This window comes from Podarcis liolepis (assembly GCF_965112155.1).
Source record: "Podarcis liolepis genome assembly, chromosome: 2".
NCBI lineage: Eukaryota > Metazoa > Chordata > Lepidosauria > Squamata > Lacertidae > Podarcis > Podarcis liolepis.
The window spans coordinates 64,973,219-64,989,715 of NC_139555.1; the positions used below are offsets into that span (position 1 = coordinate 64,973,219).

At 42.8% G+C, this 16,497-nt stretch overlaps 1 protein-coding gene across 5 annotated transcripts; it reads left to right on the plus strand.

Annotated features, from left to right (window-relative positions):
• Positions 1-84: 84 nt before the first annotated feature.
• On the plus strand, positions 85-13,967 carry MFAP3 (microfibril associated protein 3). 5 transcript variants are annotated; one of them, XR_014522278.1, is made up of 4 exons: positions 85-224; positions 6,662-7,079; positions 8,561-12,221; positions 12,298-13,967. XR_014522278.1 is itself a non-coding variant. In XM_083488493.1 (3 exons), exons 2-3 carry the CDS (start codon positions 6,797-6,799, stop codon positions 9,331-9,333), a joined length of 1,056 nt encoding a protein of 351 aa, XP_083344619.1. In that variant the 5' UTR covers positions 85-224; positions 6,662-6,796; the 3' UTR covers positions 9,334-13,967. The 5 variants fall into 5 exon arrangements, 3 of the variants coding, with proteins under 3 accessions (XP_083344619.1, XP_083344621.1, XP_083344620.1); XR_014522279.1 differs by having other exon boundaries at positions 8,561-10,471; positions 12,573-13,967; XM_083488493.1 differs by having other exon boundaries at positions 8,561-13,967.
• Positions 13,968-16,497: the final 2,530 nt, after the last annotated feature.

Here is a 16,497-nt window from a genome sequence, read left to right on the forward strand (position 1 = left end):
GGGAGGAGAATCATTCCAGGAAAAAACACGCCCGACGGGCGGAAGTTGCGTCGCTCCTCCCGTTCCCTCGGCGGACCTCGCGCAGGAGCAGAAGAGGCAGTTGAGAGGAAGGGAAGGCGGAAGGTCCGGAGTCCCGGTTGGAGCTGTGCGCGGGGGCCCGTCAGCGGAGGGGACCGGGAGGCGGACTGAGCGGGCCGAGCGAGGGATGACAGGGCGTTGCCAAGGTAACTCGTCACGGGCGCTTCTCCCGCTCGGAGTTCAAGGCCGGGTCGTAGGACCCGGAGCGACGCGCCGGTGTTTTAGTGGGCGCATTTATGACGTTGCGGGCGTTGGCCTCGGGGGCGAGCTGCTGGGAGTTGTGCAATGCTTACAGGGTGGTGTATTTGCGCATACCTATAAATTGTGTGTATACATGTATATGCATGCATGCAGAGTTGAAAGGAAGCGTGCACGGCCGCCACCAGTTCCTGGGAACTTGCGCCTCCTCTCTCGCAGGGCAAAAGAGAGACCAAACCGGCCCCAAGTCATGAGCTAGTGAGGATGTAGGTTCTACAGCGCTTGCTTTCATCGTCCCTCCCTATTCCTTTCCCGCCTTTCCCTCTTGCCTATTAGGTTGCAGACCTTGCTGCTCAGAAAAACAACAACAACACAGGCACTTTATACGTGTTAATAATAGCACACATGTGTTTACTCCCTTAGCAGGGCTAGCAGATAAAGCCTGCACAGGCTTGGAGGTGACATGGACTCAGTAGAAGGCGGGTAAGTCAGAACAGTACCTGGCAAGTTAAGGCAGACCCTTATAGTTCCCTAATGAATTAAGACAGAGTTAGACAAGTTGGGGGGGGGAGGGCAGGTTTAGATCTGGTAGTTTGGGGTGGAGTTAGTGGAAACTTGTGGTCCAAGGGCAGAGCCTGGTGGCATCTATGGTGGAGAGAAGTCCATGAAGCATTACTAGTTTTTCAGGCTCCAGTGTTGGTTTTTCCGCTGAACACAATTTTACTGGTTGGACCAGTGAAAAAGTGACTGTTTGATAATCCAAGTGCCTACCATAAATAGAGTTTGTATTGCTAGTTGTATTGGGCTTCCGTTATAAAAGGAAAGCTAGATGCAAACCGTGAAATGATCTGGTTACAAATGAGGAGGCTGATCTCGTCTGTAACACTGAAACCTGGGTGGGTGAACAGGGTGGAGTTGGTCTTACCCAGCTGTGTCCACCTGGGTACTCAGGCAGCATCAGGGCAGACTTGGGGGGTGGGGAATTGTTGCAGTCTATAGAGATTCCATCTCTGTCTCCAGGTTCTCTGTCCAGTTGTGTGGGGATCTAGTGTGTGTGTTTCTGGCACTGGGCAATTGGACAGATTAGGAATTCTGCTGGTTTGCTGCCTGTCTCCCTACCCAGCACTCTGCCTGCCGGAGGTGATGGAGCTGGTTTTGAAGGCAGTGTTGAGGAATCCCAGACTGCTGGTTCTGGCGGACTTCAACATCCATGCCAAGGCGATTGGCTCTGGGATGACTCAGGACTTCATTGCTGCCATGATGACCATTTGCAGGATGTGCTGAACAGTTGCCTTGCCTTGGTAATGCATTGGAGAAAGACCACAAACTGAAGCTCAATCCAGATAAGAGTGAGACATTGTTAGAGGCTGGTTCCCTAGATCATATGCATGGGAGGTTGCCTGCTCTTGGTGGAATTACACTCCCTCTGAAGGAGCAGGTACATAGCTCAGGGGTACTTCTGGCTCAGGTGGCTTCTGACCTGGAGTACCTTCCATCAGCTTCAGCTGGTGGCCAAGCTGCACTGCATCTAGACAAGGGTAGCTTAACTTCTGTTTCTGTTCTCTGGTAACCTCTAGATTAGATTACTGCCACATATTATACATAGGGCTGCCTATGAAGATGGTTTGGAAACTTCAGTAGCCAGGTTGCTCACCAGGACAAGACAGTTTGAGCTGATCCTGGGTTTGGTGCTCTTCCTCAACAAATCCACTTTTTCAAAAACCAAACTTCATGATGAGAAAATTGATAGGAAGATGGAAAGTCTGGGGTAATCATTGCTTGATGCGATGTTGTGTAACCTCCCCACAAACAAACCAGAAAGAATGCCCAATAAACAACCAGTGTTGTATAACACACACACCCTCCACTCCTGCAAAGTGTGCAAACCAGGATGAATGCTCAACAAACAGATAATCTGGAATCAACCTTCAGCGTTTTTCTTTGTGTTCTTCCATCTTCTCAGCATCGTATTTCTGTGGTGTAATCTGCATTTGTGTCAGGCATGTGTAAACACATTTTAAGTTCTTAGATATAAGCATTGCATTTAAAAATGTCTGATATGGTTGAAAAAAATTACAGGTATGTAGGATCAACAGCATATTTTAGGTAGAGAGTTTATTAGGATAGTTTTCTGCACAATGGTGGGGGTAGTATTTGGGGCTCTTTGTCTAGGCCTTTAAAGCAGGGGTGGGAAAATCTACTCCAAATGTTGTTGGACTCCAACTCCCATCGGTAACAAATAGCACAACCTGTAGTTTGGAATGGAATGGTGGGAATTGTAGTCCAGCAAGATTCCCTTTTTTGCTTTAATTGCAGGGACTATCCTCCATATTATGTAGAACTAGAATATGTATATATATATTATCTAATAAATAATATCAGTGTGGTGATCATTTAAATTCATTAAATTAGTCTTAGAACTTAAATAAACAGCTTGCCCCTGTCACTTGGAGTCTTGGAAACACTCAAAAAGCTGCAAAGTCTAAAGTTGAACACTGTCAGTCCTTCATAAAGGTAAAGGTACCCCTCCCTGACTGTTAAGTCCAGTCATGGATGACTCTGGGGTTGTGGCGCTCATCTCACTTTACTGGCTGAGGGAGCTGGTGTTTTGTCCGCAGACAGCTTTTGTCGGATTCTTAAGCCTTATCAGAGGAAACTGGCCACTCTCCAGGCACTCGGCTTAAGATCCTTGTTGACCTCCCCATCTCCGTCTCCCGGCAGGATACAGGCTAGGTCACTATCGGCGATCCTCCTCAAGCGTGAGAAGAACACACCCGTCTCCCCTCCTCCCTGCCTCCCCCAGGGAGGGGAAAGAGACAGACAGAAATGTATTTACATGTCTTTATTTCTGTCCTTGCAGCAGTACAGAGAAACGCGTCTGTACTCATCAGACTCCAACAGTAGAGAGAGATATAAAACTCCACCCCTGTACTTCCAGTACAGGTCAGATGACACTGAGCTAACATCCGGTGCTCAGTACAGTGAATAGACTGCCCCTTTGTTCCCATGGTACAGTCCCAAACATCAACATCCTGTTTTGCATTCCAGCAACTTGCAGCTCGCTCTCGCATTGCTGCTTTTCCGTAACAGCTTTCTGGGTCATGTGGCCAGCATGACTAAGCTGCTTCTAGTGAACCAGAGCAGCACACAGAAACGCCATTTATCTACTTGCACTTTGACGTCCTTTCGAACTGCTAGGTGGGCAGGAGCTGGGAGCTGGGACCGAGCAACAGCTCACCCCATCGTTGGGATTGGAACCGCCAACCTTCTGATCGGCAAGTCCTAGGCTCTGTGGTTTAACCCACAGTGCCACCCGCGTCCCCCAGAGAGGAGCCGTACCCTCTTCTAAATAACTAGGTGGGCAGGAGCTGGGACCGAACAACAACCGCCAACCTTCTGATCAGCAAGCCCTAGGCTCTGTGGTTTAGACCATAGCACCACCTGTGTCCCTCTCAGTCCTTCATATGTATACCTAAAATGTTTCTCGGAGTTCAAGCCTGATTCTGTACATATGTAAGCACAATTCTACATAACATCAGGCTGTTTCAGGAGCTACTCCTGAAGAATCTACTCTCAGCTTTAAAACACCTTGGAAATTTGGTGTGCCAGCGTCTTTAAAAAAAAAAAAGAAATATAGATTCCAAAAGTATGGGTATGCTCTTTCCCCTAGTTTCACCTTTGTAAATATTGTCTCTCCGGATCACTGCAGTAAAATGAAGCAGCACCTGACTCTCTGTGATATATCAGTATTGACATTTTCGTTTTCAAAAAGAAATGTTGTAAACTAGCAAATGTGGCGAGTGATTCTTAAGGGCTCTTAAAGCAGGGTGGGTTGAAACATGGTAACTCAAATATCTGTAAGATCCTTTGCTTTTGCAGTGATCTCCGTGTTTAAGTGAAATTCTTGCTCTTGAAATAGTTCTGTGAGTACTGGAGTTGCTGAAGTTGATAAAAGTGAGACTCTTTGGAAGGATAACTGCAATTCGATAAAATGTCGCCATCCAGTAAACATAGGAAATATTTGTTTTTTGTTCTCTTGGGGCCATAGTCTAAACTTTTTGCTTTTCCACTATCTATTTAGGCAGCAATATTGTAGATATTTTTAAAGTGCTGCAGAAACAGGAGCATATGCTTCCTTCTGTTCTCTGAGAGTCCGGATGATTGTACACTGCATAAAATTGAGCATATGTTAGTTTGTAAGTGTGCAGATGAAAATGAAAGACATCTGTTCTGCTTCTCAGTACATATACTCTGGGCTGAATCTGTCTTCAGGTATAGTGCATCTGTGGCTCAGATGGAGCATGTTGAACCTGTGTTAATGTTCATTCATAACAGCTACTTTATGATATGCATGGCTGTGCTTTTCTTGAAAAATTTAGGGCATTATATGGTCTTTTCTTCCTTGTGGTTTATCAGCCACAGAAGCTGTTTTATATAAATATGATGGCTCTGTCATAAAAATGTAACCTCTTTTCCTCAAAAGAAAAAAAAACCCTGCAGCAGAAGATCTTTGCTTAACAGTAATGGGTTTGCATAAAAGAAAATGGGATAAACAGTTTAATAAATCAAACACTGAAGGATTTAATGGCGAAATCCAATGACCCATCACAACTGCTGCTGTGCATTATGCAAACAATGTACAATGTAGTAGAAAGCATATGCAATTACTGCTGATATTTATCTCAGGTCTTTGAAGGACAATGTAACTGGATTTTTCCCAGTTGCAAATAGCCTCAGGATGCTATCCAAGCCCTCGGTGGTGCCTGGTTAGGCATAACAAAGTGGCAGGACCATCACAGTCCTACTGCATGCCCTAGCTGTGGCATAAAGCAGGTAGGTACAAAGCTTTGAGTCTGCAGCCATCACCCCAATCTGAGTCAATGCTGTTATATGATGGCAATTGGTATTACAGTGGAACCTCAGAATCCAAACACCTGTAAACGTTTTGGCTCTTGAACAATCGAAAACCGGAAGTGATTGTTCCGGTTTCCGAATGATTTTCGGAAGCCAAAAGTCTAGCGCAGCTTCTGTGGCTTCTGATTGGCTGTAAGACACTCCTGCAGCCAATCGGAAGCCATGCCTTGGAAGTCGAACTGACTCCCAGAATGGATTCCATTCAACTTCCAAGGTACATCTGTACTTGAGATCCAACAGCTCCCAAGTCATCTCAGTAGCACCCCTGCTTGGAACTGATACCACTTCTGCCCACCCACCTGTTTGGTGTGCAGAACAGAGAGCTCTGCACTAGCAGAATAGTGGAAGCAAATCTCATTAAATTTATAGTGCTGTAGTTTAGATGCATATATTTCAGGATGGAATTAGTTCACTCTGGGTTTTTAGAGCACTTTGAAGATATTGATGAGAACGCTGCCATGTAGTAGCACCGTGAGCTGCCCTGTTTTGTACTCTGAATTACTGGGAAGTTAGATAGCATTGCAGAAAGAGGTGGTTAGGAAGGAAGCAGCTAGGATAAGGGTAGAAATGCATTAAGGGTTCAAGTTTAGAGAGTATTGTCTATACTGACTGGCAATGGCTTTCCGGAGTTTCTGGCCTCTCCCAGCCCTACTTGGTGATCAACCTTCTGCAGGCAAAGAAGCTTTGCTTCTTGGCAGCTGCTCTTTGGTTGGTTTGCCTTTTTCAGTTTCAACCCAAGGGTGAACAAAACCTTGAATGTTGTATGCAGTGGACCTATTAAATTTGTTTCTGTTTATAATTTGAGCCTACCAAAGGAAAGAATGGTTAGTTTTTAGGTCCCATTCGTTTCCTGGAAAGTTGCTATTTGTGCCTATTTACCTTAAGCTCCTTTCAGCTCTAGACAACTAGCATTTTATACTAGGGGTGGCTAACCTTTGGTCTGCTTTGATGGTTGACAGCTCTCTGGGGACTGCATACCAGCAGCTGGCATGGCTAAAGTCACCAGTGCATACTCAATTGCATGTGCACACTTACCACACATTTTGATAGGCAGACAGACATGCAGACATATTCAGACAGCCCACCCCTTGCACACTCTTCTGCCAGTCAGCAGAGGATCCGGTGGCTTCCTTCTCATCACATCAGTGGGCTGGGAGTAGTTCTCCTCTTTCTTACCCAGCACTGATACAGGAAGGAAAATAAGTGTTCCTTTCTATTTCTGAAGCCTTTTTCTTCTGCTTGAGGGGGGAAAGGCACTTTTCCAAGGTAAGAAGAGGCAGATTTTGACAGAGGACAAGGAAGCCACTATAAGTGGCTTGGCAAGCTGAATCTGGTCTGTGGGTTTGCCTTCCCTGTTATATGCCATTTCATTCTGGAATTGTATTGTTAATTATTTGAGTTTGAAAGCCAAAAAGCTTTGTGTTGTTAAGAATCCTGACTTGCATTGGTTTTGTTTTGTTTTACATTTCAGTTGGATTGTTCCTTTACTTGTAAAGAAAAACCCAAAGCCCTTCCAAAGTTGATGAACCCATCAATATCTTCCATGGTGACTGGTGCAATACAGACTGCTTAACTTTTTGCATTGTGCTTTATACTTCAAGCTTTCATGAAGCTCAGCTGCTGCCTATTGACTTTGATTCTCAGTTCTAGTGTTTCTGCACTAGAAAATGTGGCCTCCAACCTGACAGCCTCTCCTGGGTCAAGGTTCCTTCCTCTCGATGCATCATTTCTTCCCACCCTACAAGCCTTCACAAAATCGGCAGTACCTCAAGATATCATAGTGAAAGAAGGTAACGGTGCTTTCATTGAATGTAAGCTGAACATCAGTCAGCATAACAGCATCCTTTGGTTCAACTCAAAAGGGCATCTACTGAAGCAAGATGGAGAGGGTAAGAGACAATTGTTTGACTTGCTTTACACAATGTACCAGGTGTGCTGTATTGATCACAGAAGTTCTCCTGTATGTCACTTTTAAGAAGACTTTGAAGGGAAAGCCACTCTCCCTAGGTTCGTCACCTCTCTGCCTAAACATACCTACATTAAAACACAATACAAGTCTATTTTAAATTAAAGTACTGGATTTTGACGGAAGCAAAATGGGCTATAATTTACACAACTTGCAATCTAGGTACTGTTACATAATATTCAAGCAGCTAGTAGTTTTCATTCTGAACTAGTTGCTTTAGGAGTATAGCTACTTGATATTTTAATCCATGTGCTGATTCCATGGTTTTTATCAGGGGAGAATGCTCACCTCTTCAAACCCAGATTTACATTTAGATTGGGAGACGACAGTGCAGCAATAATTTTTGGTGACCCAACCCTCTAGGGCAGCCTTTCTCAACCTGTGGGTCCCCAGATGTTGAACTACAACTCCCATCACCCCTAGCTAGCACGGCCAGAGCTCAGGGATGATGGGAGTTGTAGTCCAACAACATCTGGGAACCCACACGTTGAGAACCGCTGCCCTAGGGGCTACATGCCAGCAGAAGATGTGACCATCTCATACGGGCAGACAGTCACCTCAGCTGAGCCATGCAGATCAGCTGGGGAGAGGGGGTTATTGTCTGTTATGCAGTCATCAAATGATCAGTCTGGTGACTGGGGAAGGGAGTGGTTTGCATCCCTATCATGGCACTGGGCTCTGTCCAATCCAGCAATACATTTACCTTTTTTTTAACCTTTTTGCTGTTCTGCCAGAATAGGGTATTGGGAAAGCAGAAAACATTGCATGAAAAAGTGAGATAGCACTGTACACATATTTTGTCCAAGTGCCCGCCTTTTATAGCCCATCAAGCTTTTAAGTACACATTTGCCTGCTGCCACAATCCAGTGGATCTTGCTACATTTGTTAATAGAAACATTTGCAGTTTAACAATATAATTTTCACAAGCAGTATTGGGGTTGGAGGGAAGGGCCACCCTGTAGGAATGAGTGCCTTTGCAAATGGATAGCAACATTATAATGTAAACAACTGCCCAAATCAGACCCAGGGCCCAGCTCTAACCCAAACATGCATTTGTAGATCTATTTCTTCTTTTTTACAATATATTTGTATGTTGGGAGTGCTGCTGTGTGACCCACCTTAGATCAGGCAGTGACCCAGAAGTGGGTCTCAACTCACCAGTGGAAGAGCAGCAACCTAGATCAAGTACATGAGATGAATATTTTCTTGGCTAGGTAAAGATAATCAACCCTGCTTGACTAGTATGTTGGCAAATGACCAGAAATATGTTGTTATCCATAGTCCCAATTCATTGTTGCTGGTTTCGTAATGCAGTTCACGGGGCATGCCTATAAATATATCAGAAAAGATGCAAGTATGATCTGTAACTCCAATGTTGAAATCTTTTTTGTATTTGTGTTTTAGATGGAAGATGGCTGATCTCTAACAGTACCCTTAATATCACAAGTGTAACCTTTGGTGACCGGGGGCGATACAGTTGTGTTGTCACTACCCAAAATGGCTCTTTCTATTACTCAGTCACCCTCAGGGTGGTCGCCACATCTGGGGACATGGGCATTTACTACATGATTGTCTGCCTGGTTGCCTTTACTATCACCCTGATCTTAAATATAACACGTCTGTGCATGATGAGCAGCCATCTCCGCAAGACAGAGAAGGCCATCAATGAATTCTTCAGAACTGAAGGGGCTGAGAAACTACAGAAGGCCTTTGAAATTGCCAAACGCATTCCAATCATTACCTCTGCCAAAACGCTGGAACTGGCCAAAGTCACCCAGTTTAAGACTATGGAATTTGCTCGATACATTGAAGAGTTAGCCAGAAGCATCCCTCTTCCGCCGCTCATCCTTAACTGTAGGGCCTTTATGGAAGAGATATTTGAAGCAGTGAGAGTCGATGACCCTGATGAAGTTGGAGATGGAGTCAAACAAGCCCTCGGTGTCCAAGACGGACTCTATCCCTTAAACCCAGAAATTAAGCGCAGTAATTCACCGACAGCAGACTCGGATGATGGTTCTGTAAATGACCATGGTAAAGAAATAGCTGTTGAGGTATCCATCCACCTTCAGTCAGAAGCACAAAGCATTGACACTGTTTCCCACGACAGTGTTCCCTCCATACCTTCTGAAGATGATGCAGGTGCTGAAGCCAGTACAGCAGCAAAGGCAGATGTATGAAAGCTTCATCTGGAAACTTCAAGAAAAAAGGGGAAGCCAAAAAAAGAAAAAGCAGCTGGAGTCACAAATGCACAAAAACCTTATCTCTTTTTAAAAACTCCAGTGGCTATAAGGTGCTGAACATTTAGCAAAAGTATGGATTTGGATTTTTCTTTTGTAACATATCTCAGTGTTCACCAACCAATTAGGAAAACAGCTTAAATCATGTTTTTTAAACATTCTCCTTGGTAGGAATGCTGCTGGGGGCATTTTACAGAGGGGATACTTTCTCCCAGTTTTGGGGATCTCCAGTTAACATCAACAAAAGAGCAAGGATACATTGACATAAACTGTTTTTGCCATTCTTACAGGGAGGTTGAATTCCTGAATATGTCCAGTGATGATTTCATAGTGTGTGATGGCATAGTTCACTAGAACAGTGCTTGTCTTGCTTGTCTGAATGTATAATATCTGATCAAGCTTATCTTGAGTTTGTAAGAAACATACATTTTAGCATTTCTTATAGTAGTAGTATAGGATTATTACACTTTTAAATGAAGAGTTGGATCCAGACTGACTCATGTTTAGAGTAGATCTATTGCAATCAGTGACACTTAAGTTAGCCTGAGTCCAGCCTTATGTCAGTAAGCTGTGAAATTACCAAAGCTGCCAGTTTGTCATGTTGTTCATGTTCGCGTACATTGCAATCACATGCAATACTTGAACTAGAAAATGGAAACCAAATGCAAATTTTGGCATCTGAATTTCTCATAGCAGCCAAGAAGTGGTAATTTGGTTGTTTTAAATGTGCTGCTGCTTGCCAAGCAGTTCAAAAAAGGCCCTGTCTGTTTGGGGGGGGGGGTTTAGTAAAGCTCCAGATGTCAGCACTTCAAGTATTCTTTCTTCTCTGACACTGCTGAAATTCCAATGTGTTCTAGTGCCATCAGTATTGCTAGGAGGAAAGCAATGACAACTTAAACAGTTATGATCTTGTTGAAGAGTTTGCAATAAACTCTCACATTAAAAAGGGAAATGAAACCTCTTTGGTTTCTCAGGCAGTTGTTTCTGAACAATATTTATAAGAGGCAAATGTGTGGCCAGAGTCTTTGGAACTAGTCATCACCCAATGGACGTGCCTAACACTCTCCTAATGATTCAGGTAGGTAACCGTGTTTGTCTACTAATGTACATTTGTGTTTGATGAAAAGCAGCCATGGGTGCAGAATGATTGGGGTAGAGGAGCTGTGCAGGTGGATGAGGAGGTTGTGGCTGGCTTTTGCATGAACATACGCTGTATACCATTCTTTGGCACTTTAGTAAAATCTGATGAATGCAACAAAGGGTGAATGGTTAACACATTGAGTGACTTCTCTCCTGTGCTGATGCTTAGCTAGCTCTGCATGTGCAGCAGGTGATACAATGGACTGTACCACTTCAGATGGGGATACTACATTTAAAAAAATCAGAAAAAGAGGTTGTGGCCTCACTTCTTATTGGCCATTTTGTTTTTTGTTTGCTATACTGGAATCTTCCAAATGTTTCACGTGATCTAAGGTGGTGCAGTCCTTTCTACCACCACATTGTGTGGCATAAGTAGACTGATATTTAACTAGCAAATTATCGTTGCATGACAGGTTGATTTGTTAATAGCCACTATAAATGTTTCAAATGGCCATTTCCCCATGTCATGAATTGGGCCATGTTATAACATGTAGAGCTGGAAAACAGACTGAATAATTGGAAGATGATAAAATTAACTTTTGGCATCCTTCTGTACTCTGAATAATATAGCTGGTTGGCTTCCTACTTGGCCCATGTTCTTTTTTGTCTTTCATGTGGCCATAGCTGTGCAAACCCAGTTTTGTGATATGAATGTGCCTCTGCTAGCTGCTCATTAAGCTCCAGTCAAGGCAGATGCTAGCTTTTGCTATTTGGTGCTTGTTTTTTTATATATATACTTTAAGAGTGTGTCACTTTAATTGCATCTTATATCCAGTTTTGTTTTAATGTATACAAAGCTTGTCTACATTTTTTTCACGACTTAAAACATAATGTCATATCATTTTAACAATTGGCAACGGGAGTTCCCATTAATTTCCTACAGCTCTTCTTCTGCTGTTTTATTCATAGAATCTCATTTGAACTAGCAATCGCTGAAGGGGAATAAACACAATTTTCAGGCGGATTTAGTGTTACATCTATAGCAATAGAAGTGGGTGGCAAACGGCAACAGTAATGCTACCTAGGAAATGGGAGTCATTGGCAGTAATGCTCGCTACGTAACTCATAAAACAAGTAAATGATATTTACCTGTCAGAATTTTGCTTGAATTTCTTCTGACAAAAGTTCCTAAAGCAAAATAGAGATGGTGCAGACCTTAACTTGGCAGTGGGATATATCTGAGTTTCCCCTAACCTCCAAAGGTGCTCTTCAAACTAAGTTGCTTGCTTCTGGCCCTTGCTTCATGCCCAAGTGGCCCATTCTTCTCCACTTGACTGCTGCTTGCTGTGAAGCATAAGCTGGACACCTGCTTGGGAATGCAAATAACAGGTAGGATCTCTGGGTCAGGAGCTAGCACATCTACACTCCACCCAGGCCCTGTTCATTCATTACTTGCATGTAGGGTGTAGTTGTGTTTACATGTAGCAGGGCTGTGCTTTTTGCCCTGCCCACCCATATCATGCCTCCTTCCTCAAACAATTGCAGACAAGCAGGAGGTCACATGTTAGAGTTTCTGTTCAGTAGTGGGCAACTTGGTTATTTGAGGAAGGAGGTGTGACATCACGGGGGGGGGCAGGGCTAAAAACATATACCCTCCTTCAAGAAAACACATCTATGTCCTACATCAGGCATGTCCAACTCCCAAGAGACTGCGATCTACTCCCACTATATAAAAAAAAAATCTGTCAGTGATCTACCCATTGGATTGACCAAAGTTGCTGAGCTTTTTTTGGAGGGGAGGGCAAGGAACACACAATCGACCAGGGACGCCTGCGATCGCCCTGTTGGACATACCTGTCCTACATGTAAATAAGGCTGCAGTATTTATCTGTTGACTCCTCTGGGCTTTCACAATGTTTCCTGTGCTACCTGACTCTGTCCTAAAGATAGAAACTGTGGACTGATGCATAATAGCTTCACTTACGTAAGCTAATCTGGCAGCAATGAGTGAAATTACTTTGGCAGGCTTGGCTGATAAATGTATTCCTCTGGGATTCCGCTCTGTCCTAAATCATAAGAACAGGTCAATTTATTTTCAGTGTGTCTGTTAGATGAAGAAAGTCTGCAGGAAGGAATTAGAATGCGACCCCTGCCTCTTGCTGAATACCGCAATCCTGATTTTTCACAGTAAGCGTTTATCAGCAGCCCCATCCTTGAATGTTGAAGCACACAGTTCACAGTTTTGCACTGAGGAGAGATGGTGTTTAATACTTTCCAGAAGCGTGGGCTCTTCTAACTCTGGAAGCAAGCGATTAAATGTTTTGAATCCCACCAATTTATTCCTACAATTACAGTTTACAGCAGTAAATTCTACAGGCTATGGATTCCTCTGTGCCCAGTAGCACTGCAATGCTTACATGGCAACAGTGGCAACACAGTAATTGCTGAATGGATTTGTAGGCCTAATAATCAAGTCAGATTATCGTGATTGTCCTTGTGAATCTGCAGAACATGATGTTCTATGTATAACATGGAGGCACAACTAGCAAATTCGGGGCTTCCAACCCAGCAGATACAATATAGCAATGTTTGATGTTTCCATAGAAAAGTCGCTGGAAAATTCCAAATAATCATAAAACACTGGAACCTGGGTATAAGATCTGTGCAAGACAATAATACTTAATTTCTGTTTTTCAATTTCTGTGTATGAAAATATAATGTATATTCAGGTATACCATTGAAATACTTGGAACTGATATCGTCTACCAGGAGTAAGGGGGTGGGCAATGGGGAAAGCAGTTCCTCTGAAACCTAGAACATGATCTCCGACCCGCACTCTCATTGCTGGTAGACAGTCCATATTTGTTCTGTTCCAGGATAGAAACTGTGAGGTTTATTTTCTCTAGACCCTTCTGTAAATAATTTGCATTTATGACACAGGCATAGGACCCCGCCTGTGCAACAGAGGCGCAACTGAAACATACAGTATATTTTCCAGACTAAGTAAAAAGAAAAGTATTAAAACCGGATGCATGATGAATTTGTTGTTGAGCGTGGATAAGCTTTACAAAATGTTGATGTGATATTGTTAATTTGTATGGAGAAGATTGATTGTGTTTGCATTTGTTTGATGCAGCTAACTAAAAATTGATGTAAGATTACTCAGATGGCCAACAAATGGCAAAAGTCACTTGCAGATGAAATGTCACTTGCAGAATGCCCACTGGCTCACTGAGTATAAATTATACCAATGCTTGACTTAAACTAATGTCTCTTGTCAATCATGAGGTTGTCTTGTCTTGTTTCCTTAGCCTCTGAATTTTGTGGCAATCATAACGATCTACTTTTAACTGAAATAGTATTTAAAACAATATTGTAGTAATTTGCATTCTGGAGGGGGCAGTGTCAATTTTCTGTAACAGCACAGGATTTCATACTTTCATATAAAAGGTGGTGGGTTCCCCCCCCCCCCAGAATAAAATCCATTATTAAAAGTTTGGACTGGTTTTTTCCTGGTTTTTGCATGTCTTCCTGCCAGAAAATGACAGAAAAATGAACTGTCCAATATAGGGTTTGGAGAGCTGGCTTTCACTAATTGCAATAAACCTTGCAGCAAACCTATCATACAACCAAGGAACGTTTGCTAGAGTATTTGAGTGTCAGGCCATATAATAAAAGATTTGGCTTGTCGTGTTGATAGTCCTGTGACCATCTAAAACAATTCATGCCAGGTCTGGAGAACTGTTGTTGTGAAATAACTGTATTACAGCTAATATCCCTAGCAACAAAATGCCCCTTTCCTTTGCTGAGCTTACATAAGTTCTTTATTTAGTTTTCATAAAATGCAATTCTGTGCAGAACAATGGATTTTTAAAAAGGGAAATGCGTAATTAACCTTCAGCAAATCTATTATACAAGTGATGGAACAATTACAACTTGACAAGCACAGGATATTTAGCCTGGCAGAATCTCAAATGTTGCCCTGTGAGTAGGCCACAGGTTAGACCATAACTGTCACAACCCAATTGAAACCTGTTTCTCCAAGGAAGAAATAACTCCTTAAAGAGAAAATGGGAGAATATGTTTTATTTGGTTAGTGTTCATAATGCAGTGTATGATCTTTTAGATTATACTTCCGGGTTTTAGGCATTCAGGATCCAAAACGTTCGAAAACAGAGCCGTTCGAGAACCAAGGTTTGACTGTATTTGTGTGTGAGCAGATGAGTTGAGTTCCATTGCAGTAGCAGAAGTCAAATTGCTCACATAATGACTTCGAGACCTAGTGTTGAAACCAGCTATCTCCTTTCCCTTTAAAAGTATTTGGTCATCAGTGGAGTGTAAGAGGGGAGATCAAGATGTCAGCTGAGCCCACAGAACGGACCTTGTCTGACTTCTGTATATTAAAAACCTGGGCAGTGAGTGTAATTGTTTTGTGTAGAGCCTTTTACACAGCAGGGGCACAAGAAAATGTTTGAAAATGACAGTAATAATAGTATTTAAACCAGGGAAAGGATTCATGAGTCACACCTGATAACAAAATGGCAAGAAAAACTGTAGTAGGCATATATTACCTCAGAGCAATGAAGAAGCAAATGCACTCACATATTAAGAAAATATCTTCTTTGTACATTATAATCTCCATGTGTACCTGCTGTTTTTAAACTTCTTTTGTAATTTGCCTGTTGGATGCTACATCAAACCATGTGGGTGATTTATGTATTATAAGTGCTAGCAAAATGCCTGTTGATCTTCCGTTCAGCTTCTCTAAGGCCAGAAACATCAATTTTTCGAAACTGTAGCTATAGGCATTTAACACTAGAGGCAGCTGTTGCTTTGAACACGAAGGAGACACCAAAAGCTAGGGGACTTGAACAGTGTTCGCTTGGTGTAGTGTGCTGATATTCAAAGCTCTCACATGTCCAAAAGGTTCTGGTTTGGGTCCTGTGCATAGCTTGAGGTTTGCTGACCTATTTTGAATTTGTAATGGATTATAATCCGTGTATTTGTAGCTGAATTATGGACATATTTTTAAACCATTCTGTAAAAACAGGAGGGCAAAAATGTACTTCACTGAAAGCTGAGCACCTCACAGTTAAGTAGGGCATGATCCAGCCAGTTGTAAAACAGAGTAAAACTATTTTTCCCCCAGAGCTGCTCTGCTTAAAAAATTAAATGTGATGTTCACTGGGTGATAGTCACTCTCCTTCAACCTAAACTACCTTATAGGGTTATTGTGGGACTAATTTGGAGGGAAGGGAGAAAACAGATCATTTACACCAGCCAGAACTCTTTGGAGGAGAAGGAGGAAATTATAATTAATTAATCAATAAGGGGTTGGTAGAGGGGCATAGAACCCTTCAATTACTGTTCCAGACTTCCAAATTATAAATCCCATAAAGGGATCCAGGTTTGGGCAGAAGACTTGGTAAAGTGTTTTGGCCCTTTTTAAAAATCTAGCTGCCAGTTTAGCAGGCAACTAATTCCACAGTCCCTTAGCTGAAACCTAACATCACTCCTAGGCACTATGGTCCATGGCTCTCTTGCTGGGGTTGGTAAAGATATCAGTGCATTGAGTCCTGCAGTAGCACTGGGGCCCTTGAAGATGCCAGATGCTGGCACCAGACCTGTTCCCATGGACATCTTAAGTAGGGTTATCCTTTTTTTCCCCCTGGCAGGACTATGGCCATACATGCAGATGGAGCACATGTTTGGTGAAGAACAGAGCAGTCGCTTTTTTTTGCTGCAGGCCTCTTGTGTCCTCAGCCACTGCAAATGATGCAAAGAGTCTTTGAGAAACCAAATCTTAGGGGCAGCATATGCAAAACAAATACAAGAATGGATATAACTAGCTTTTTCTTGGACACAACCCTTCATAATGCAAAGAGCAAAATTGTATTAGCTAAAATTGAGACGAGTTGCATCAGGGGAGGCACGGCGATGAATTATCACCAGCTAGATGCATTAACATTAGAATCAATTTTCGTAAGCACTCATTGTGTAAAAAAACCCACACCCAACAAGTTA

Coding starts and splice junctions, on each gene's coding strand:
- MFAP3 (XM_083488493.1), top strand. CDS start 6,797: ATGAAGCTCAGCTGCTGCCTATTGACTTTGATTCTCAGTTCTAGTGTT. Junction 7,080..8,560: donor ACTGAAGCAAGATGGAGAGG/GTAAGAGACAAT, acceptor TTTGTGTTTTAG/ATGGAAGATGGCTGATCTCT.